At 37.8% G+C, this 25,960-nt stretch overlaps 1 protein-coding gene across 4 annotated transcripts in view; it reads right to left on the bottom strand.

Annotated features, from left to right (window-relative positions):
* Window positions 1-25,519, bottom strand: part of ST3GAL6 (ST3 beta-galactoside alpha-2,3-sialyltransferase 6) — a 33,229-nt gene extending 7,710 nt beyond the window's left edge. The window contains exons 1-8 of one of the 4 annotated variants that reach the window (XM_081952033.1): window positions 25,254-25,519; window positions 16,995-17,094; window positions 10,861-10,920; window positions 6,892-6,995; window positions 5,959-6,022; window positions 5,074-5,172; window positions 3,017-3,206; window positions 114-251 (exon numbers count right to left, since the gene is read on the bottom strand). In XM_081952033.1, the coding sequence (XP_081808159.1) occupies window positions 114-251; window positions 3,017-3,206; window positions 5,074-5,172; window positions 5,959-6,022; window positions 6,892-6,995; window positions 10,861-10,920; window positions 16,995-17,092 (753 nt within the window). In that variant the 5' untranslated portion in view covers window positions 17,093-17,094; window positions 25,254-25,519. Of the gene's footprint in view, window positions 1-113; window positions 252-3,016; window positions 3,207-5,073; window positions 5,173-5,958; window positions 6,023-6,891; window positions 6,996-10,860; window positions 10,921-16,994; window positions 17,095-24,316; window positions 24,734-24,912; window positions 25,100-25,253 lie in introns of those variants that run through there. The other 3 variants (XM_081952036.1, XM_081952034.1, XM_081952035.1) reach the window with 3 other exon arrangements.
* Between the last annotated feature and the right edge of the window lie 441 nt (window positions 25,520-25,960).

Genomic DNA, 25,960 nt, shown 5'->3' with positions numbered 1-25,960 from the left:
TAGTAATGTCCTAATGTTGTTGTAATAGGTAAACTACAGGAAACTTTGATTCAGTATTTCCAATTACAATGTCTTAGCCAATATTATTGAAATTGTCATAGTAAAATACTTACTGCTTGTTTAGGAAATTTTCTGGGGAAATGAAGCAATTCATATGCTGTTCTTTTAATAATAAATGGATCAAGGATTCTGATTTGGTTAGGCTTATAAATCATCCTCATTGCTGGTTTCTTCCAAAAGACATTAGTTTCCTATGGACAAAAAGCATGCCTTTAATACGTTAAAGCTGTACTTCCATAACAGAAAAAATGTGCCATTATAAAGGAAAGAAATATCATACAAACAAGTTCTTTAAAAAGATGCAGTAGTCATGATTTCTGATTCATACTGAAAACATAGTGAAAACATACCCTGATTACTTTAAGGAAATGGAGGATAATGAACTTTATAAATGGGAAAACAAGTTAGTAATATGATTTTTCATTAACTATAAGGCTGATCTGAAATGAAATCCTACAAAACTGAGAAAAGATTACCATCTTTTCTAAAAACTTCCCTAAAAACTATAATCAAGTATCAATTTAAAAAATCCTCCAAACTGGCAATTTCGCCCCTAAATGCAGATTCTGTCCAGTATCTCTTACAACCCACTACAATTGAGAAATCTACATCTCTAAATCCCACCATTAAACTCATAATGGTGCTTCTACACAGCATTTACACAACATATTAAATGGCACTGTCAACTCTCGAAATGACTTTAACTGAAGCCATATTTTCTTTTCTTCATTTCTTAGTTGCCATACATATGTAGGAGGGGAAACCAATGGAGTGTGAAATGTTTTCTTCTAGTGTTCCAGATATAACAGCGATAGGGCTCGTGGGAACCAAGGTCATCTCAACGAGTGCTCATAACAGCCAGAGGGAGCAGCTGGGAAGCATACTACACAGGGGAACATCTGTTCTTTTAATTGTACCAAACCGCGGGAAATATTTAGAATTGGATTCACACCTGAACGTGCTGATATGATGTACCCAGTAAAGGAGATATTTGAGAAAAGCTACAGCCGCAGAGTCCTGAATTGATTAGGATCATTACTTGGAACCATGACAGGCACTCCCTACAACCCAAACAATCAACTCTTGATCACTCTTCTACAACCCACCATATCCCATATAGAAATCAAATTTAAAGTCGGAAGGGCTCACTATCACATTAATATACTTGTTACTGATGCCCGTGCACTTTGTCCTTTCACCACAAGTGGTGATTCAATACAGGCAATTTTGTCTCTCATAGAACATTGCTGCTCCCTATCATCTCAAAACTATCCAAGTGACTCCAGTCCTTCAGCAACCAGGCCATCTAGGTCTTCTCCATGTCTATGAAGATTCTCGGACAACCATGTTATAATTGTCCCAAGGGTGCTTTTTCAACTTAAAGGTGTTTCACTTCTCATCCAAGAAGCTTCTTCAGTTCTGACTGAAAACGAGAAGTGAAATGACTTTGGGGAAAAACAAAGTCTAGTTGCCTTTTGAAAAACAACTGTTAGGTCTTCACAAGTGTCCGCCAGGATACCTCAGCTCAACACTCTGATCCTCCTTTGAAACAGATTCAGGGAGGGAGAGGGATAACTAACTTAATATCTGAACACAACTTTTCAGTTATCTAGGTGAGCAATCTGTTCACTTGGTCTCATTGAAAAAATGAAGTTGACACTAAGAGCAGAACTTTGTTGTTGGGTCTATCTTCAACCGTATTTCAAACACTAAGAATTCAGAGGACCTCATCAAAGGAACAAATCTAAGGGCCACTATTCCATTCTGATTTCACTCCTTTTTGCTGGTTGAGTGAAACCATTAAATAGAGCGTGTCAGGATTGGTCTGCTCAAACTCAAGCCAGATAAATCACCAATCTCCTTCCTACTTCTTGCTTGCACTTTAAATTTCCATCGTAACTTCTTCAAAGACACAAAACACCATTCTGCCAGCTCCAGCTAACTCTATTCCAGTATAAAAATTATCCTCAGTATAAATCTTTGGATTTCCAAACATTTATTTCTAGGAACATTAATTGTGGTATAAATTACAAACTACCACAAAAAGAGTTTATCAGTATCTGAAGCACCTTGCTTTCAAGAGAAACAAGAAAGGGCATTTTTAAGGAATCTGCTCAAATTTTCTAAACTTTATTATTAGATTTCCATCCTGTCTCTTTTTTATTCAACTCAAAGTGGCATGCATAATATTCCCACTTATTTTTTCCATAACAACTCTGCAAGGTGGATTGAAAGTCCATCCAACAAGCTTTTTGACTAGCAAAAAACTTGAACTCATGATTTCCCAGTTTCTAGTCCAACACTTTAACCATTATAGCAAACTGATTGTTCCAAGTTACCTTGTCTATATCCATTCTTTTTTTAAATTCCCCTTCCCCACCTTTTAAAAAAATATTCTTAAATGGATTTTTACAATATTAATTAACATAGTCTATGAGGGTTATCACTATTTTATTTGGGGAAAGGGGAACAACGTTATTATTATGAGCTTTTTAGCTCAGGTTTTTACAATATATATTTTGTTAACTCAAGGATACATTATCAACATTATACAGTATATTTTTTTATTTAACTCAGTAACTTCATCGGTGCAAAGAGTGTATTTAATTGATGTAGGAAGCAGTTTGAAAAAATTGAAAAAAAAATATAGATATACAATTACTTTGCATGATTTATGCTAGTTGAAAGGAAAGTCAAAAATAGATTCCAAAAGTACCAACCTAAAAGAGATCATTCTTAGGACAATTCCCGATAGTTGTATACAACAATATATAAATAAACATTGCATTAAGCATAGCTACATGTTCTTGTGAGTTAGGCATACTGTAAGAACAAGCCAATCCTGCAATATCGCAATTAATATTCCCAACCAGTACCCACTGCGAAGTGCTGTGTCTCTTTATGCTAAGGAGAAGCAAGAGAAAATATAGACACATTGTCACCGCACAGAACTTACTATTATATTGTTGCCACTTAACAGGTCTGAAAGCCATGTTAAGTCATGGCGCTTGAAGACAACAAAAACTGCAGTAGTTTTAGGATCATAGTGAAGTGGATCTGAAAAAATTGACTCTGGATAGAAAAGTCGGAATGTCGTCTTCCTTCCAACATCATCTTCATAGCCTATAACAGGCCCATTATTCATTCTATTCAGAAAAAATATGAATAGTTATGAAAAATCCTGCTTTTATTTCTGGAGTACAACTTTAAGACAGCATTCAAAATCAGAATTTGTTCTAATATTGATTAAAGTCTCCATAGTATGCAGATTTCACCTGTAAATACATAATAGATGCAATATGAAAATAGGGGAAGTTTGACTAAAGCAATATTAGGTTACATGTCATAACTCAACTGTTGGAATCTTTTGGTTTTATTTTTGGAGCACTTTCCTTTGGGAGAAATCTGTCAAGGGTCATAGAAGAATCCAAATCCCTCTCTTTTTCAACATTTCCTGTTCTCCCTCTTTTTTTGTCTTCCTACCAACCAGATTACTAAAGAATGGACTATCTTTGCCAGAAGTCAAAACTGATGCCCAAGGCATTTGACATGAAGCAAAACATTGCATGGAATTATTGAAAGATGCGTACGATGTAAAATCTGGCGAATCGCTCATCCTTGATGTAGTTTCTATTTGCTTTCAGAAGAGTCAATTCAGATGAGGTCCTTCTGCAGAATTTTTTCAGAACCATGTAAGCTGTTCTGTAAGCTTTTTGAGCAACATAAACGTAGAAAACTTCCCCTTCAACTTTGATACAGGAATATGACAAGTAGTTACATTTCCTGTGGTTTCCTACTTCTTCTTTAGCTTATCTGAAACAGCTGTACTTTCTAATAATTACTTCCTAAAATATTATGGAAATTATTGAATATACAATCTTGGAATTATTTATCCTAAACTTTTTTATTCTGTCTTTTGCTTTACCTAACTTCTAAGGTGATCTTTTTCCTGGTGTATATTTCCATTAAGTTACTCATTATAAACAAACATGAGTCTAATTATACCTTTAAGGCAACAGCTGCTCATGAAAACTTATCCCTATTAAACTTGGTTAATTTTGAAGGTATAGCTAGTCTTCACGTTTACTATTTTGTTACAGACTAACACAGTTCTGTACTTTGCTTGTAACTTTAAAAAGAAATAAATAAAACAACGAAATGTGGGGCAGGAAGGAACAACCTAGGATGTCATCAAACATAAATGGATTACATTTAAAAGGAGATATTTTACTTTGCATAATAAAGTATCAGTTCTTAAATTTATCCATGAATTTATTACACAGTATGCCTTTACAGGTAGTTCTTGTACAGAACTACAGGTAGAGGTTCTTTACAGATAGTAAGCCAGAAGCTGGGATAGAATTCAAAAGTACTATGTCTTTATATTATGCTGCCTATGCACGAATCTGTTTTACTAATGGTCAAGACAAACTTCTGCTGGATAAGAGTCAATGGAATTTATTGGGGGGGTGGGGGGGTGGACTTAGATCTCTTGTGGCGGCATAGTGACTCCACACTGAAGATGCATTTGACCCTGCCTTCAGGGTTAATCTGGTCATCTAATCACTACAACTGCGATCAGTAACTCCATTGCTAATTACCCATCTGTTATTAAGTGAGACATCATATATCTGCAATGGATTTACAACCTCACTTCCATTTTAATTGTTAAGCAAATCACCCACACTCGGTAAGCAAGACACTTCATAACTGCTATTTGTGATTTTATTCCTGACTTCTCCATTGATTCTGCTTGTTGGAAGTGTAAGTTGTGATCACCTGACTGTGGGGACAATGTAACAATTGTTAAATGCAAAGACAGATCGTAAAGTAAATTTTTCAGTGCTAGCACCATTTCAAATAGTCTCTCAATTGAGGTCTACCTGTATATATTGCATTATGCCATATTTCAGTATGCCATTTCCTGCCTCTTTTCCTTGTAATAATAGGGGCCCATACCCATAATAAAGCTAATGATAAAATCCTTTTTTTCACAACAGAAAGTTTATTTACCTAATTACCACATCGTAAGAATCAATTTTTTGACCCAGCTTCTTGTTTCGAAGGATTCCTCCATTGCCAACCACAATACATTTTTTACAGGATGGGCTGCTGAATGATAAGAACACACCTATTAAGCATTATACAATAAATGTGTCTTTATAAACAGAAGGGCAATGTTAAATGTAATTCACTGAAAATATTATCATCATCAATTTCATATTCAGATGCCCTGAAGATGAGGAAGGAGACTAAGTGATATTCTCTAAACTTTAAGGATAGAAAATTAACCTGTTGCTGCAGATTAAGTCTGAATTAAGGATTTGAAATAGGTTTTTAAAGCAGGAAATAGAACTCCCCAACCAATATCATTCCTGACAGTTTCTCTTTTTGTAAGCACAATTTCTGAAGCCATTTTTCCATTAAGCAAAAAGGAAATGGAAAAGAGATATAGGACACTTTGAGCCACACAAGATGCGCAAAATCACAAGCTCCATTTCATTTCATTTTACATTTTTGCTCATCTTGCACAATAGATAAGGATGATAGGTTAAAACTTGCTACTTTTAAAACTACATTTTCATGTCACTTAATTCATAGAGGGAGAAGGATTATATGAGAAACATCACCAAAGAAAAAAGGAATCTGAAGTTTTAGAAAGCCCCTTAAACTGGCTTCCTAAGTAGTTTCCAATAATAATGTCGTCATTTTTAAGTTTCACTGATTATACTATCAACTCAAGAACTGTCAAAAGTATCAATACAATTAATGCTTCTGTTAATGAAAAAAAATGCAATTAAAATTCTATTAAAAAATACAAAAAGCAGTATTATATCATAAGATGCATAGATTTTCTTACAAAGCTCTCTATCATCAGATAAAAGATATAATCTTCACCTGTCATCTTCTTGGAACAGGTCACAGCTTTTAAGTTTTGAAAGTGCAACTTGAAAATGGATTTCTGTAAAACAAACTTTTTATTTAAAAAAAGAACCAGCATTTTATTGTCCTAACAAAATTCTGCATAATTAATTTGAGTATCATTTGTTGCTGCTGTAAAACTAAAGTGCATGCAGAACAGATTTCTGTGCAGGAACTTTTTTTTGGAGTTTTACAGCTAACAAAAAATAATGCCACCTCAATCTATGGTAGGTACCTGCATGAACATGGCTTGCAAGCAGGATTTAAGCATAACATTCAACAATTAGGAATGTTATCCTGAGGCAACTCTCATTGCATCATATAAAAGACATGTCTAGGATCAGATCTTTAATCTTTAGTTACAAAGTTATTTAATTTATACTCCTAAACACATAATCACAATCAGACTAAACATATACTAAACATTTTATCCCCTTCTCAACAAGTCTCGTCTGCTGCTTAAATATACATAATGGAAGCATTCACTACAGAACTATAAGAACTCCTCCCAATATGTGCAAATTCACAGGGTTAAGGTAATGGTCTTGTTCAGATACATATGACATGCTCAGTATACAAATACAGGAAGGCCTCATCCAGTATTACAAATGAAGAGAGTACAAGAAAGCAGATCCTGCAACTTCTAATTTTACCAAAGCATGTTGTTAATTTATGTTTGACTCTATTTCTATGCCACACTTCTGAAAACACTATACCACTGAATAAAAATGAACTACACATCTTTCATAATTGAACCTTGACTGTATGCTGCTCATATTATGTAACGGTATATGGCACCCATCCCCAAATATTTTGGCAGCCAGCACCAGTTTCATGGAAGACAATTTTTCCACTGACTGGGAGGTGGGGTGTGTCTTTCCTATGTAACATTAACATGCCAACACTTACCTGAATTCCTCACTCCATAAGGTAGTTCAAACTTATTACTTCCACGTCTTGCAGATATATCATAAAAATTACTTTTGCACAAGAAAGGACAGAAATTATCCATCCTAAAAAGAATGGAAAAATACTTATTTGCATTTATGTGGTTACTTTACACTATTTTTCCGACTGCCTATTTCTCACCAACTAAACTCTTAATTTACTATAATTAAACAACCAAAAAGGGCAAAAAACACAAATAACTATTGTAATAATTGACATACATAAAACATAGTATACTGAAATAACAGCAACACAGACACATTTTTAAAGAATTATTGCAGAAATATAGGATGAAAACTGAAAAGGCCATTTCTCTGATATCCATATTGTCTAATGAAACATGATGAATAAGATAACCAGGCATCTTACGAGTATCTCAGTATAATGAAGTAGACCACTCACATGAATGTGCATATTTGAATTATCAGAACAAAGTAGATATATAGTCCTTAAAATGGAAATACAAAAGTTGGCTCCACTCAAGGGTGGGTTCCTGCCAGTTATAACCTCTTCTTTAGAAGAGGCTCCACAAATCTACAGTGCCTTTTAGAAGCGGTTCCAGATCCCTCCCCCCACCCGTCCGCATATCATCAAGAGGAAGAGCGAGAGGAGGAATTCTGGGAGTTGAAGTCCACAAGTCTTAAAGCTGTCAAGTTTGAACACTCCTAGGGTTTTTTTTTTCTAAAGAGTTAGGGGTGCAAGGGTCTTGTAACTTGACACCTTTAAGACTTGGGTGCTTCAAATGCCAGAGTTTCTGAGCCAACATTTTGGTTGCTAAGCAAGAGCGTTGTTAAGTGAGTTTCACCACATTTTACAAGTTGGTCACGCCCACACGGTCACATGACCGGCAAGCCACTCCCACAAAGCAGGCCACATTTACAGAAGAGATTCTAAACAAAATTGGAAACCCACCACTGGCTAATCAGACAAAAATGCAATAGCTATTAATCAGAAACAAAGACTGAAACAAGAGATTTATTAAAGGAATTTATTAAAAACAAATAAATATAATTTCCGAAAGATAAGCTGAACTGGAATACCGATACCATGTCAGTTCAGTAAAAGATTCTTGCAAAAATTCCATTAAGCATAATTCGAAAGTTTCAGCATCTCTGGGTAGGACTAAACAGGAGAATCAACAGAATCAATCTTCTGACAAGGACTATTTTTGTCACCAAACCACACATGAACTATGGAATGGATTCAAATGAACAATCTCCTTTGAAATATCATTGTAGTGAGAAGATACTGCCTGCTCTAAGAATTTGCTCTAAAATAGGCCCTGGGTAATAGTTATTCTGGTCAACTGGACAAATTAGGAATTTATTATTTCAAGTTTCAAGACAAACAGATTCATGAATGAAGCAAATGAAATGCTCTACACCTGTCCATATCCTCAGATTCACAATGTAAAATATATTTATAATAATCTAACCTGATCAGCTATTTTATTTATTTTATTTATATATTATGTTTATATACGTACATACAGTATATGCAAACTTTTCAGTCAGTGTTAACTCATTGTGACTGCCTGGATTAGTCTCTCGGGTTATCTTGGCAAGAGCATCAAGAAAGCAATGGGAAGTGACTTCCAAGGTCACATTCATGACAAATGTAGAACTAGAATGCAATATCTCCGGATCCTAAGCTCTTGTCTGTACCTTAACTGCTACATCAGACTGGCTCTCATACATCAGGTACAACTATTTTTTTCTGTAAACTGAAGATAGGCTTTTGGAACATTGTTGTTATATCAATAACTATGCCATTTCATTGTTTGGGAAGTTGGTGACTTCCCAAAAATGTTAAAAATTGGGGTTTTTTTCAGAATAGGAAACACGTACGTAGTAAACCACAATGTAGTATGCATTTTTCAAACAGTTTCTCAATTGCTGCAAAGTAACAAAGTAAGGAGTCCATGGAGGCTTCAATATATGTTAAGTAAATAACTACTACTAAAAGATAAATATATTCAATGAAAATAATTGTTAAAATTGTGAATGTGTTTATTTTTTTTTTAAAGATGATTATTCCTGATTTTAATACACCTTATGTTTACAACAAGCAGATGTAACAATACATTATTATATGCCAACAAAAAAATATGCACAAATATTTGGGATTAAGGGGTAGAATTAAGGTTATATCTGGTCATGTTGCACTTCTTTAACTGTTTAAGGAGTTGACCAAATGTATGCAATTGCCAATATTGGTGGCTCATTTTGCAGTGCTAGCCCTTCAGTGTTAGGGCATTTTTATTCTGCAAAATTTTCAGTTTGTAAAATCATAGAAATATTTAGAAACGTACATTTCATCAGACTTTTTAATGTACACACCACACACACATCTAAGATGGCTAAATCAGATTTTTTTTTTGCCACTGCTTGTTTGTGTTCATTAGTTGCAAGGGACCCATATTTGAAATTATATTTCTAAACAGATGGTCCATTCTCTCTCTCCCTCCCTCTCTGTTCATTCATTTTTTTAAAAAAAATATAATCCAATTATGTGTGTCATCCTCAAAATCTCCCATGTGCTACTTTTCTTCAACCAGTGTGTGTTCTTGACGCAATTCCGCAGGTTCCCGAGAAAGTTCTAGGTCACACGAAGCCTTTATTTTTGAAATGGCTTTAGAGACTGTTTTTCTGCAGCTTCTGCAGACTCTAAAAACCATGCAAAAGTTTGGCCCATTCAGCTCCAGAGACTGTTTGAGAAGACATCCCATTCTCATGTAATCTTCACAGCCTCTAAAAGTTGTGTGACAATGGGACCATCTATTTAGAAATAGAACTCCTGAGGATAATTGTTGGGTGTTAGTGAATACTGGCATATCATCCAAAATGACATGGAGCATCACCTTTGACACATGTGTCATTGCTTGCCATCATTGTACTAGATCTAGTATAGCTTGTCTAGGAGAACGCTTCCTTTGTTATTCATTACAGAAAATAACTTCCATGAAACTGAACGGAACTTGCACCATATAACAACTCTGTGGTCATGTAAAAATTGTTTCCTTATAGCCACTGGCATTTGGGGAGAGGTAAGATGGGCAGAATACTAAAAGTAGAATTGTGACATAAATCCCACCCCTTCTGTAGATACATTCTTACACAACACGCATGCATGAAAGGAATAAAGCTTGCTGTATGGAGCTCAATGCTGGTTTCATTCATTCTAATATAAATAGCAAGTTCCTATAGATAGCTATGCTGGTAGCATATGGCTTTAAAATGCTTCTATTTTTCACCAGTGAAACCATGCATTTCTTTAGGACAGTATCACAGATTATTAAGGCAGAATGCAAGCATGAAGAGTATTGATACATACAAGTCAACAGTTTACCTTTTTGAAATGCAGGAACAAAGTTATCAAAAAATAAACTAAAAACTCTCTCCTACAGGTGAGAAAAATTTACGGATGTAAAGACATTTATACTAGTAAAAGTCAGAAGTCAAACCTAGCAGTTACATATTCAAACCTTGTTTCTAATGACAAAAGAGATTCTTGTAGCCATTTCTGAAGAAAACAAACTTGGAATGTTCTCAAGTCAATATTATATTGGTTCAGACATGGCATAGTTCAATTGATATTGGTGCATCAACTTTTCCAGATTATAGTAATCTTTACTCTAGAGCAGGGGGTCTCCAAACATCTTCAATCATGCTGGCTGTGGAATTCTGGGAGAAGTCCACAAGACTTAAAGTTACCAAGTTTGGAGTCCCCTGCTCTAGAGTTTTTAGTTGTTGTGCCTTTGGATAAGTCTTGATTAGTAGGCTAATTGAATCTAAGTTGTCTCTTGATTCAATAGGGGTCATGGTTAGTACCTTACATCAATGTGGACAGTGCTGAGCTCATTCCTTCAGGGGAATGCAATCCTATCACTAACCTAAATAATCATTTCCATCACTTTCTTTTCTTACTCACTGTATGAAAGTGGAAATATTGGTTTTGAAGTTGCAACGTTTTCTGTTGAGAGAGGACCATCTAGAAAAAGAAGAAGAGACTGTATTAAAATAGATTGACAGAAAGTGAAGATTCCATTTTATTTATATAAAATTTGTCTCATGATCGTTGCTAGTTATACTTGGAGAAAAATAAGCAGTATTGTTTGTCAATAGGAAAAAATTGTACTTCGAATTAATAATCATCAAGTTTATTTATTTATTTATTATTTATTTTATTGAACTTATTAGTCGCCCCCTCTCCCCACAGGGACTCGGGGCGACGTACAGAGCAAAGTTGAAAAGGATTTTAGAAATCATCTATTCCCCAGGTGTCAAACTCAATCGTGGAACGTGAGGTATCACGATGTTTTCTTACTTTTGCGGAGCTGGGGTGGGCATGGCCTGCACATGAGGCATCTGGCCTGTGGGCTGCCAGTTTGACACCCCTTATCTATTCCAACCTCCTGCTCAGGATTTGCTAGAGCATCTCTGATAGATAACAATGCAGCCTCTGTTCCAATACCCCTAAGTGTTTTTATTTAAAAGTGCTTATTTAAAAGTATTTATTTATATACCAAATAATCCAATGGTCCTAGAAGACTCAAAAAATACAATTAGTCTACAACTGAAGTAAATGTTTATTTACTATATTTGCCTACTACTCATTCCTGGAGGCCCCAAGTGGCTAATGACAAAAAATCCCTCAAGCAAAAATAAAGTCACTCATAAAGAATAATTTTAAAGTCTCAGCATCATCAGATAAGACCAAGGAAAAATAAATATAGTCATGGGTTCACCACTATATCCTAACATTCACATTTCTAACTGGCGAGGTGCGAAGGTTGGGCTTAAAATGCTCCTCTAAAACCTGGGGAAGGGACAGATCCTAGGCAGTTTCATTCATGAACTGCTGACACTGTTGTTCAACCACTTTTTCCACCAACTTCCCTAAGAAAGGGAGGTTGGATGCTGGATACAGATTGTCTAGCAATGGCTTTTTGCAGAGGGGACAAATCAACACCTCTTTAAGAGGTGGAGAAACAATCACTTCTCTAAAGGAAGAATTTGCTACCACCAGAATTCAACCACATATCACTTTATGGGCCTCCTTAGTTAGTCAGAAGGGACATGGATCTAATGAACAACGGGCCAAGCTCACAATTATAAGGTATCTGTCCACCTCCTTAGGCCCAACAGGTTCAAACCATTTCCAGATAACATGGAAGTCTATGGTCAAGGCATCTCCATAGGACCTGCACCAAGACTGACATCTACCTGGGAATGAATCCACGTGATTTTGTCTGATAAGATGCCTTGCAAAAACCCAAGAGGGATTAGGTGAAACAGAGCCATCAGACAGTAATCTGCAAACACAATAAGGGTGAAGAAGTACTGATGCTTCACTGCCCTGACAAGACCAAGGCAGCTCTAACCCATGTTCAATTGAGTTCATCCTTCACTGATTTCCACTCTAGACAGTTATTCTCTTGCTTCAACTATTTCATAAACCATGAAGAGTGATGAGAGCCATAGGAGGAAAGAGATTGCAGGGTGCAATCCAGCTCAAAGCCTTGGCACCCTCTCATTCCAAGTTATGACCAAGACCAAGCTTCATTTTGGACTATACAGCAGACCATATGGAAAAAAAACCAGCTCCCTATGGAACACACCTGGGGTCATAGGTCACCAAGGGCAGACAGATTTAATAGTTCCCACCAACCAATGGCAGGGGGCAGTGCCAGAGTAACACATGGTTACCAGGGAATAACTTGACCATAACAAATGCAGTTTTGCACAAATCCATCTTATACACTGGGTGCAACTCAGTAAGCCCATGAAACACTACTACTTTGGGAGACGCACCCTCTCTCTAAAGGTTTCTGGGTATAATTCAAAGGACTGGTTATCATCTATAAAAATTTTCCAAACACAAGACTGGGTTATTTATGGAGCTTCCTGTTTCCAACTGCCTCTGTTGGTCCCATAAAATCTGGCAGAACACTTGGTGAGAGCCGTGTCGCAGTGCTTCACCTATGGAGCACCATTTCCTCTGATATCCAGATAGTCCCAACTCTTGATGACATTCCACAAGGCCCCGAAGACCTATTTTCAGGGACATTTGATCAGACTGTGGGATCAGCCTATCTAGAAATAAAGATCTTGAACAGAATATTCAATGGCCGGCCTTTTTATTGTAACCGTTTTCCTATTCTGGATATTTATTGTGTTTTTTTTTAATTTCCTTATTTTTATAGTTGTTAAGTCGTCCAGAGATGCTTTTACAAGCTGGGTAACTATATAAATCAAATAAAGTGTCATTCATCTCTAAAAGGTGTTCCTGTGAAAATCAGGCACCTGAAAGAAGGAGGGAAATCTCTGAGGTGATACTATCTAGTAGCTGATAAACAAATATAAGGAAATGTGAGGGAATGAAACTGGAGTTGCTTGGGGAAAGCAGCTGCAACAAGGCAGAAACACTTCCTACCTCAATTCTATTTTTTATTATTATTAATATTTTTTGTCAAGCGCGTATAAGGTAATAGATATAAGTATATACCAGTGATGGCAAACCTATGGCACGCGTGCCACAAGTGGCACACGGAGCCATTTGTCAGGGCACGCGAGGCGCTGGCCTGTCAGCTGGCCAGCGCGCATGCGTGCGCTGGCCAGCTGAGTTCACCTTTTTAAAAGCCATTTTTCGCCTTCCCCAGGCTTCAGGGGCTTTATAGGAGCCTGGGGAGGGAGAAAAGAACCTCCCCCACCCCCCTGGAGGCCCTTCGGAGGCTTCAGGGACCGTCCAGAGGCTTCCCTGAAGCCTTCGGAATGCTTAAAACCACCCTCCGAGCAAACTGGAAGTGACTTCCGGGTTGCTCGGAGGGTCGTTTTAAGTGTTCCGAAGGCTTCAGGGACCGTCCGGAGGCTTCCCTGACGCCTTCGGAGTGCTTAAAACCACCCTCCGAGCAAATCGGAAGTGACTTCTGGGTTGCTTGGAGGGTCGTTTTAAGTGTTCCGAAGGCTTCAGGGACCGTCCCAACGCTTCCCTGATGCCTTTGGAGTGCTTAAAACCACCCTCCGAGCAAACCGGAAGTCACTTCCGGTTTGCTTGGAGGGTGGTTTTAAGCGTTCCGAAGGCTTCAGGGAAGCCTCCGGAGGGCCTCTAGGGGTGGGGTGGGGGAGGCTCTTTTTGCCCTCCCCAGGCTCCTATAAAGACTCTGGAGCCTGGGGAGGGCAAAAAAAGCATGTAAAAATGGGGGGGCACGCTTTGTGCGCGCACGCGCACTGGGGGGATCATGCGTTGCATTATGGGTGTGGCACGCCCGCACACGACCCCCCCTGCGCTCCCCCCACTTCTGGCACGCGAGCCAAAAAAGGTTCGCCATCGCTGGTATATACAAGGTTATGAATACATGAAATGGATACAAATAAATGGGGTTATTAGGACGGGGACGGTAGGCATATTGGTGCACTTATGCACGCCCCTTTCAGATCTCTTAGGAATGAGGTGAGGTCAATAGTAGACAATCTATAAAGTTAAAGTTGTGGGGGTTTGAGGAAGAAACCACTGAGTCAGGTAACACATTGACCACTCTGTTGCTGAAGTCGTATTTTCGGCAATCGAGTTTGGTATGGTTTACCTTCAGTTTGTATCTATTGTGTGCTCATGTATTGTTGTGGTTGAAGCTGAAGTAGTCATTGACAGGTAGAACATTGTAGTAGATAATTTTATGTACTAAGTTTAGGTCAAACCGAAGGCGGCGTAGTTCTAAGTTGTCTGAGCCCAAACTTTCAAGTCTGGCGGCATAAGATATTCTGTTGCGAGCAGAGGAGTGGAGGACTCTTCTCGTAAAATATCTCTGGACTCACTCAATTGTGTTAATTTCTGATATGCAGTGCAGGTTCCAGACAGATGAGCTGTATTTGAGAATTGGTCTAGCAAATGTTTTGTATGATCTGGTTAGTAGTACAGTGTTACCAGAGAAGAAGCTACTCAGGATTAGGTTGACAACTCTTAATGCCTTTTTAGCAATGTTGTTACAGTTGTCACAAAGCTAAGCTCATGCTTCTCCCCTCCCCACTCCCAAGCGCTGTAAATATTTACAGCCTCAGAAAAATGACAGGATATAGATTCAATTCATTCCCCCATTCTGAGTTTACTTACAAGCATGCAGGCTGGTGTTCCAGCTTCCTGGCATATTGAGACAAACCCTGTAGTTTCAGAATTGTTTGGAAATCCATAGGCAGTTTCATACTACGCAGATCCTCTAAGCTACAAAGGCTCCTGGAACGGGCTAACTATAGATGAGCCTTGGTGGTTTGGGTCATTTAGAAAGGAGTACATGTAGTCCTTAAGCTACAACAACAATTGAGCCCCAAATTTATGTTGGTAAGTAAAACATTTCTTAAGTGAGTTTGCCCCATTTTATGACTTTTCTTGCCACAGCTGTTAATTAAATCATTGCATTTGTTGAGCTAGTAACATGGTGGTTAAGCGAATCTGGATTCCCCATTGACGTTGTTGTCAGATCACAAAAACTGATCACATGACCGACCCCAGAACACTTTAACCATCATTTTATTTTTATTTATTTCTTAGATTTTTAGACCGCCCCTCTCCCAAAAAGGGACTCGGGGCGGTGTACAGTCAATACAATAAAACCAGTCATAATAATTAAATACATTTAAGCTACATTTAAAATACATTTGGAGGGGGAGATAGGCTGTACTAAGAAATAAATACCTAAAAACATCACAATTAAAACCCCAAACCCTAAAATAAAATAAATCCCTGGGAGGTAAAACTAAGAAAGTGCCAGGCCAGCTGATTGAAATAGGTGAGTCTTTAACTTTTGCCGGAAGGAACGGAGGTCGGTGGTAGTTCGAATGTCTGGGGGGAGGTCATTCCAGAGGGTTGGGCCCATCACAGAGAAGGATCTACTCCTAGGTGTCGCCCGCTGGCATTGCCTAGCAGACGGCACCAGGAGGAGCCCCTCCCTGTGTGAGCGGATAGGTCGCAGGGACGTATGTGGTAGGATGCGATCCTGCAGATAACTAGGTCCTCTGCCATGGAGCGCTTTAAAGATGGTGATCAATACCCTGAAACGCACCCGAAAGGCCACAGGTAGCCAGTGCAGCTCGCGCAGGAGAGGTGTTACGTGGGAGTAACGTGTACGTCCCATAATATGAACCACTTGCCAAGCATTTTATTTTTGATTATCTGACCATGGGGAAGTTGCAATGGCTGTGTGAAAAATGGTCATAAGTGATAAGTAACTTTGAACAGTCACTAAATGAACTGTTGTAAGTCAAGGACTACCTGTGCTCGGCAGGAGAAGGGACCTATAGTTACCATTCTTCTTTACATTTTTTTTAACTACAGCCTTTAATTTCCATTAACTTATTCAATAAATCACTTTAGCTGTCATTTGTATGTTCATTGCCTCCTAGTCCCCAGATCTACTGCTCATAAGCCACTGTGGCAAAATAGCAAAGCACTTCTTGTTATTCAGGGCTAAGTCATGTCTAACTCTTTACAACGGCATGGATCATAGCATGCCATGCCACCCTCTCCTCCAATGTCTCCCAGAGTTTGCCCAAATTTGTGTTCATAGTTTTTTTTTAATGTTAGTTAGTTTCAAGCCAACTTTTGCATTCTATTTTACCATCATCAAGAGGGTTTTTAGTTCCTCTTCACTTTCTGCCATTAAAGTGGTATCATCTGCCTATCTGAGATTATTGTTATTTCTCCCAGCAATCTTAATTCCAGCTTGTGATTCCAGCACAGCATTTTGTATGATGTATTCTGCACATGTTAAATGAGTAGAGTGGCAATATATGGCCCTGTCATACTCTGTTCCTTATTTTGAACCAATCAGTTGTTCCATGTCCGGCTTCTTCACCTCCTTCTTGACCTGCATCCTTGGACTTAGGACAGCAGTAATTCTGCACCATTGCATTTCATTTTTGCTCTATCCTTTCAACAGCTTTGCTTTCTAAACATGACAAACTAGTTTCTAACTCCTGAATGTCGGAGAAGCCATTCCCATAGCTTAGCCATATGTACTAATAATCAGGACAAAGGAAAAGATGGATTTTCTAAGAATATGTTGCCATTACCCCAAGCTGTTGGTCTTCCACAGGTTGCTATGTAATACAGCATACATCACTCCAGCACCCAGGACAATCATGAATAAGATCTGTTTCATGACCAGCATACCTGAAAAATAAATATTAAATGAGGCTTTTATCTCTAAAAATTCATTGTGGGCATGAGCACAGTAGAAAAGAATTTATACTATTTACTAGTTCTTTAGTGGATGATTAATTCCTTTATCAGACTTTCAAGCATAAGCAAGTAACTTCCATTTTTATAGGACTTCTATATATAATGGTGTTTACTAACTCTCTGACTATGAGTATGCTGTGCCATTAGTTATGCTTACTCAGGAGAGTTTAAATGAAACACTTTTTTAAAAATGCATTTTCTCAATGGGGGGGCGGTGGGGGGCGTAAGGTAGGACCCTGAACACACTGCTGATCCATCATATATTTTTTCAAGTTCCAAACTTTGTATTTTGCTAAGAGAAAATTAACTCACTCTCTTCCCAAAGATATACAAAATAATCCTTTTTTGATCCATACTTATAAAGGTTCAATAAGTATGTGCATGCAAAATATTTGTCAACTTCGAACCAAACCTGGCAGCCGCCATTTTTCTGTTCCTTGGTTGCCACACATAGGGGGAAGGGGGAAAGGAGGTTGGAATGCCTTACTAGACCCAACAGAGAACTTTCTCATGAGAACCAAGGTCATCTCTTCTGGCAACGAATAAGGTTGGGGAAGGAGTACCTGGAGAGCACGCCAATTAACCCAATTAGCCAACGTGACCTCTGACACTTGGGGATGAGGTTATTTCTTATTTTAATTATACTGAAACGGGGGGTGGAGGGGAAGGTTTACAACAGTTCCAGTGGTTAGTATGTTCTGTGATCATGTGATCGCCATGATTTGGTTAATGACTACAACCAGAATTGCCAGTTCTGCCATCTTAAGTTAGCATGGCATGTGATTTTTTTTGTTTTGTTTTACAACCACATCACATAACAATGGCCTCGGTCATTAACCGAGGACTATCTGTACAAAGAACTTAGTGAGGGATGGTATATTATATTTGTATTGTCATAGGTAGATCTCCATTCTATAAAGAAACAATATGAAATGTTCTTGGATAAATAATGAAACAAATATTAATTTAACTAGCATGTGCAATATAACATGTCTCCTTTAATAGAACATTTGTATAGTTGTGTCTCAGATAACAGAAAATGAACAGAAAAAATGTGTAGTTATTGATGCTCATGCTGTAACAGACTAAAAATACTGAGAAAATTCAGTGGGAGGGGTTTCCCATTTGAAGGAACAGGAAAAGGAGAAGGGGAAAAAGCAACTACAAGAATGACTAACTACAGAACTGACAATAATCTGCAGATACTACTCTTATCCCAATCAAGATTTGAATGAATTTCACTATTTAATGATAAGGCACTGGTATGAGTACTGAGAATGCTAGAATAGACTAAGAGGATTAAAATCAGAAAAGCTTATCCTAGAAACTGGCAATGAAAGAAAGAAACACAAGATATGATCAGTGCACAAATGTCGAAATAAAAGGAGAAAATAACTGAAGTTGAAGCAGAGGATAAAAGGGAACAGGGTTTTTTGTTTTGTTTTGTTTAATGCATGGGGGATGGACGTAAAAGAGTACAAACTTCCTAAAATGGAAAGGAAACTTAAGTACTGTAAAGGTACTGGAATGTGTCAAAGGCATTAATTAGCTAAACAAAAAAAAACAGAAAATAAAATGCTAATGCTGTTCTTTCTGTATCGCAAACAATGAAACTGCCTGTAATATTACCACTTTTACCAGTTTTGTATCTTTGGATGGGCAAACTGAATACCCATGGAATTTGAATCAAAATCACAATTATCAGTTTTCTTGTGTTTTACAGCCATAGAAAGAAACCCTATTATCATCCTATCAGTATTCTAAAGCTTCCTAATCCTTATTTAATAGCCACACTTATAAATTGAACTATGGTAGAATATAAAACATTATATACTAAGTAGGTTGATAATAGCTTAAAATACCTGCCAATTGCCAATTAATTGCTCAGAGTCCCTTTTCTGAGATGGGCAGTCATATAAATTGGATAATAAATAAAATTTAAAAACATACTGATGTAACTTTTATCTTTAAAAGCATTCATTTTGGAGAACTAAAAATGGAAGCATTGAACTAATTTCTAAACTAGATGTCTGAAGTTCCTAAATTCCAGTGTTTTGAAAAAACATTTTAAAAAGTAAAATCAGAAGTATGTAGTACTCTCATATACCTGCTTGCAATCACTGGGGTGTTTTGAGATAAAAACAGAAAAGTGCTATGAAGATTCTCACTAAAACTGAACTAGTCCCCCATTGGGGAAAAAATATTCTGTGATACCCAGATCTTATCTTCATATTACCCAGTGAGTGGAATTTCAACTAGTAAAGTAATGACAATATCTGAATACCCTATAAATTTGCTGTAATTAATATTGCCTAATATTGAACATTAAAAAGTCAATCTGAAAACACTTTTGGCATCTTTATAAAGTAGGCACCAATACAACACCACAATTGTTTTTATGTTTAAAAGCAGCATAATTTCCATTTCCCATGCTTGCTTGCAGCAACACTGAAGTTATTTCTTAACCCTGGACTGATTTATTTATTTAAAATGCTTTTATTCCACATTTTAAGAATAAAAGTCTTCCCAAAATAACCACACCAAAATAATGTTATGCATTATATATTGAAATTATTATATCTCATATATACATATGCATACATACACACACATACACAATATAATCTCACATTTGATGAGATAAGTGGCTATAAAAATTTCATTACATTTTTAATAAAATATTTATAGATTTGGTAGTCTTTAAAGGAACTATCGAAAAACATCAAATTACCAATTAGTGTGGGATCACCAATTATTTTAGAAACAAAAGATGACCATGTAGTGTTTATGCAGGAGTGAGCTTAATGACAACAAATTGCCTTCAAGGTTCATCAAAAAGCTTTTTGAAGAAATAGCGTTCCAGATCTCCGTCTTTTCTCTCAACCAAAGCATTAGTGGGTTCAGAAAAGTCAACTCCTAGCTTCTGAACAAACTCATGTAGGTGTAGCCACCTATTTTAAAGGTCAGCACAAGTAGTAGTATACTCTGCCAGAAGGCACCAAATTATTTTTAGATAGCTCAGTAAATCGTATTACAAATGCCTTGATGTACCAGAGCATATACAACTGAGACGAAGATTGCCAAACCATAAAAGGATGACATCGAGTTTATTAATCTAAACTGGCAAGAACACTTGTTTAACAGGATCATTCTTCTTCATTTTCAAACACGAATAAACCTTTTATAGACCTATAAAGAAGCATTACCTGTTCCTGAGTCCGGGTGACAAACCTTAATCCAGTAGTCAACCTTTTCAATTGTTAAGAAGGAAGTCAAAGCCCGTTTTTTTTTTTACTTCCACCTGTAATTTACCAGAATCAGGTAGAATCAAGAAATATAGTCTATTGATCTATTAGATTCAATAAGTCCTATGGATAATAGAAGGCCCCAGAAGAAAGAGAAATGGACCAAAGTTTTCAGCTAGGAAGATTTCAAAATTTACTAGAAATATTTGTAATCCTGCTTAGCCATTGGTAACTGTGAAATATGTTTTTTGCAAACTATGCACTTGTATGGATTCATTTAAACCAGGGGTGTCCAAACTTGGGAACTTTAAGACTTGTGGACTTCAAATCCCAGAATTCCCCAGCTGGGAGTTGAAGTCCACAAGTCTTAAAGTTCCCAAGTTTGGACATCCCTGGTTTAAAACATAAAGAATGAAACTGTTGGAAATGAGGAATTGAAAGTAAGGTACACAGGTGTTCACAGAAAGTGAGTTAGTAAAGTTGTGAAGCATGTATGTGGTTAGAAGAACAGTATAAAAGATAGGGTTCAAGATCAGCTCGGAGCCCTTTGATTTATAACAGTCCTTGTAGGACTTGCTATTTCTCATTGGCCCATTACAATGACTTATTAATACTATTACTGCTATTATATCTTTTATATCTATTCATATTAGAAACAATAAACCTCTGATCTTAAAGTAGGAATTATTGCTTATGTTGCCTTTGTTTCCTATTGGAATTTTCCTATGACAAACCTTTATACTACAATTACAAAGTAAATTTGTAGACACGCAAGCAAGGCAAGTGGGTGGGCAGAACTCTTCGTCAAACATAATACTTTATGCAAAGCAACTATTTACTCAGTCAAATTGCTGACTCTGCTTCCATTTATCAATGTAAACTGGACATTCAGGGTTGATGCTCATAGCCAATGATTTCTTTTAGAAAAATATTTCTACAATATTTTTGAGCATGGAGTAAAACGAACAATGCTGCCGGTTTATCTATGCAACACAGAAGCAGTTTGTGAGTTCAGCAGGAGCAAACCACAGCATCTTTCTTTTGATTCCTAAGATGAAGTCAGCAAGTGTCTGCGTGTTTGATCTGGTGGTTTGCTGGGTGGTTTTGGATGAATGGATGGAGAGACAGACTCAGATTCTATAAAGAAGGATCAAGGATCAAGAAACAGTGAAATCCAAAAGATCTTTAGAGAGCAGCCAGGAATAGAAATAATAGCTTTTTGTATTTTGTTTGAATATGTGTATTTATTTATCCAGCAATTAATGGTTATGGAAGAATAGAAAACAAGACCTGATTTAAGGCAAAGAAGTAGCTTTAAACTGCAAGCACTAAAGCCATTTCCGTCATGAAATCTATTTTTCTTTCTTAAATCTAAAGAACTGTGCCTTATTTTTACCTATTTGTAGCAAACGTTAAACAAATTCAGTGGTTACTTCTATATGTATGTGTCAAAAATGCTCCCTCTGATATTTTTATCTGTCTGAAATGAACTTTTACTACAATTTTGGAAGAAAAATATTAATAATGTATTTACTGACTCCTTATGGCTCCTTGAAAAATGGCTAATAGGAAGAAAATCAGAGGAAGGTGGCTTTGCCTCATCAGCAGATATGGATGCTGGCTTAATGTCATTACAGGTAGCCCCTGACTTACAACTATAACAGAATCTGTCCAATTCTACAGCTTTTTAGATGGTCATTAAGTGAATCACCAAGGTTGTTAATTGAATCCACAGTCACTAAATGATCATAGTTATTAAGCATAGTTATTAAGCAAATCCATTGTTGGTTAAAACTGGAAGCAAATATCGGTTTTCAGCAAAAACAACTTAAATTACACTCATGCGATTATGGGTTGCTGCAAATGGCTGTAAATCTAGGCCAGTTGCTAAGCCCATGAAATACAGTCATGGGAGTGTAGGAACTTCAGAACTGGGTGGTACCTTCGGGGGTGGGGGGGAGGTCCATCAATCGCTGAGTGACAAGTCATAAGTAGAAGACTACCTGTATGCTTTGTCACGATAACCCAGGCAGCAACCCAGCCAACAAAATTTCAGTACTCTTGGCATTTCCATCCAACAGTTTCAACCAAAACTGTCAAGCTAGAAATAGAATTGAGCCTAAATTTCTGGCCTCCTAGGTTAGCCAATTGCTTTTAGTTAAAGCAGGTTAGGTCAAAAGTAAAAGGCATTACTTATTGGTACCCCTCCAAAATATACTTCAATGTATAATTTGATGCTTGTAAACATGTATATCGCATGCAAAAAATGTATTTCAGACATGCCAGAAGAAAATTCCATTCTGTGCGATAATTACTTACAGAAAAATTCACATATAGCATTGCAATGAAGAAAGCATTACATACATAAATACATACATACATACATACATACATACATCAATATTCACATAAATACAATAGTTATATTTAAATATACATTGGTGAGTCCAAGTTCATTGAAGTTAATAGTATAAAGATTTACTTTATACTTACTTTAGTATATTAACTTTAATGAAATTTAATTTATACAGAAGCATGACTGTTATGTAATACTTCTACTTGATATCAGCTTCTGTACTGTTGGCATACATATGTAGACACATGATAACTATAATCCTAAAAATTATGTAAACTACCTTGGGAACGTTTTTAGAAAAAATATTTTTGTATTAAGCCTATTGTGTATACATGCTCAAGCTTTTCTGAACAAGTAGATTTTTGCCTCTTTAATGAAAGCTAGAATTCTTACGTAATCATACAGGGTTTAATCTTTTTTTTTTCTTAGTTGCATGTCTATATATAAATAATCTGCACAGAATCACTTTGATTGATAAATGTTTTACGTAAAAAAGATATAATTTTATTTCAGATTGGTCCAGAATATAAAGTTTCAACAATAAATCCTACCCTAAATTTAAAGCTGTCTGAAGGGGTTATGATCCAATAGAGAGGAACTCAATCGCCAGGGATCATATCTGCTCCAAAGACTATGATAATGTAGGTGGAAAATTCCATACACACTTCCTCGTATAATAAATCTGCCAAATGCAGTATTGGCAGATTGTGGCAGAGGATCAGAGCTCTCTCCTTTGAGAAGAGCTTGGATTGAGTCCCTTCAGCTACACTGCTTCAGAACTGGCATGCCAATTCCCTCTCCCCATCATTTCAATCCAGGGAAACACTAAAAAAAATCACATCTGCCAAGAGACAAAGTATGATAAATTCTCAGACCACTTCCTGCCTTGTGGCCCAGTGTGAAATTAGCTACGGCTGTGCATTTGGTAGATATTCTTAGATTTTGAATTACAATATAATAATGTAATGTAATGTAATATAATAAATTAAATATAATGTAATATAATAAATATAATATAATAAATATAGTATAGTATAATATAATATATAATAATATAGTATAATATAATAATATAATATATAATAATGTAACATAATTATGCATATGCATGCATAAGCATGCATAAGCGCATCAATGTGCCTACCATCCCTGTCCTACTTGTCCCCATTCATTTCTTTTGTTATGTCCATGTTCATACTTATAACTGCTATATACTGTACATGTTTGACAAACTAATAATAAATAAATATATCTCATCAGCTTCAAAATAAACAGTAGCGGTGTAAAGTTTAGGCAAGAATGATTTCCGACTTACAGAAAAGGCCATCTTCACCTTTTGTATGACCAGAATTCATCTCAGAAAGGTGGGAAGGAAATGGTCAGAGAACTTTTAACTATACAAAAGGGGAGGCATACATATGCTGAATTTTATTTGATGTCACTTAAAAAAAAAGTAAAGACTCTGTTCCCTCTTCTCTTTAAATTCACTGCATAAGCTTACCTAAAGGACTTAGCAGAAGAAAATGAAAATGCAACGCGCAATTGTACATACCTGAAAGGATGACTTAGTTTTCTCCCCCAAAATTATTTTCTACAATGAGATGGTCGCCTTAGATTCGCTGAGGATCGCGCTGCGCTAAATTTACCCAGGCGGGAAGAGTTATGGTAGCCAATTTTTTCCAACTGGGAGGGGAAGAGAGGTTTTTAACCTTTCGCCCAGCGGAGATGTTGGTGTTTCGATAGACTGGCTTTTTTAAGATAATTAACTAAGAACGGGAAAAAGTCAAACCCAAGATCAGTTGTGCTTCAGGCGAAAGGTCTCCAGCCTCGAACATTTTACGAACAAGGCAGCGTACTCAAATAGGAAAGCACATCCTACCTATGCCTGGCACATAGAAAACAAGCCGAGCTCTGTAATCGCGTCGGCGTCGGAGTTCGCTTCCAAGGAGGCGCCGAGAAAAGCTTCCTTGCCTAAGTCTTGACAAGTCGGAGGCGCCGCAGAGTTCATGGCGTCCCTTAAAGTGGGCGCACGGGCGAGCAGGGGAGAAGCGAAGGAGGCCGGTAAAGCCCACCCCCCTCCATCCGACTTGCACGCCCACCCACCCCCACCCCCAAGGAAAGCCTGCGCGATAAGTTCGTGCAACTTACTTCTGAATCAACAAGAACCGCGGCCGCCCCAAACCCACACAGGGATCTCACTAACGCGCCTCGTTCAAATTCAGACAAGCACCCCTCCACGCCTTCCACCGCGTGCCTTGACCGGAAAATGCAGCGGCGCCATAAAAAGCCGCGCCGGGCCGAACGAAGATAATGATCTAAGTGCCGCCGTTTCGGCGAAGCGAGCGTCACGGGCCCCGGGCGATTGGCTGAGCAGGGAAGGTCCCGGGAACTTTGCAAAGCTTTCTCCCAGGTCGACGGGACAGGACGCCCGCTCGCCCTTTGGGAAGGGATGACCTATCCTCGCCGTTTCCGCCCGCAGCGGCGCTTACCGCGCTCGGCGGCCAGTCCTGTTCTGCGAATAACCCTGGTGGGATGCTCGGCTTTGCCTTCCACGTTCCTTTCTCGGCGGCGGCCTTTCTGTTTCGCGGTGGCCGCCCCTTCTTCTTCTCCCGCCCTGCAATTCAGGCCCCTCTAACAGGGAAGGGATATGACCTCATCTGACAAGGAGTGAGGAGAGGAGGTGTTTGCAGCCAGTTTTCGCCTTGAGGAAGGCGTCTGTGAGCTGGAACTTAATGGTCAGGGAAGCAGCGGGGCAAGGCATAAGAGCAAGCGAGGCTCCGCCTGTTGCGGCTGCCCAAACCTTCCCGCTAGGTGAGAAAAAGGAAATTTTTACTCGGGGCGACCCCGCCCCACCCTGGTGGTTTCTTAGTCGAGGGACAAGACTAGGCAGCCCGCCCATCACCTTTCAGGCAATCCCTAATCTCCAGGCAAAATTACGGTTATTATATATATATATATGTCAAAATTCATCCCAACTTGCATGGGCAAGCCCACAGCAGGATTCAGGAAACAATGAGAATTTATGCCACAATTGTCTCCCATGTTATGTTAAACCATTGGATGGCTTGTTTGGTTTTGGTTTAACGTGTGTTATGTTAAACCTACCGGTTCTACAGGCCTCTGTTAGTTTTCCAAACACCCATTGACAGATTTTAAATATTAGCCTTCCCCAACTTCCTCTTGTCGTAGAGGGTGG

Source organism: Natrix helvetica, assembly GCF_964273705.1.
Source record: "Natrix helvetica genome assembly, chromosome: 4".
NCBI classification, from domain to species: Eukaryota; Metazoa; Chordata; class Lepidosauria; order Squamata; family Natricidae; genus Natrix; species Natrix helvetica.
Note: the sequence above shows the minus strand (reverse complement) of the source record. Positions and strands in the feature narration are given on the sequence as shown.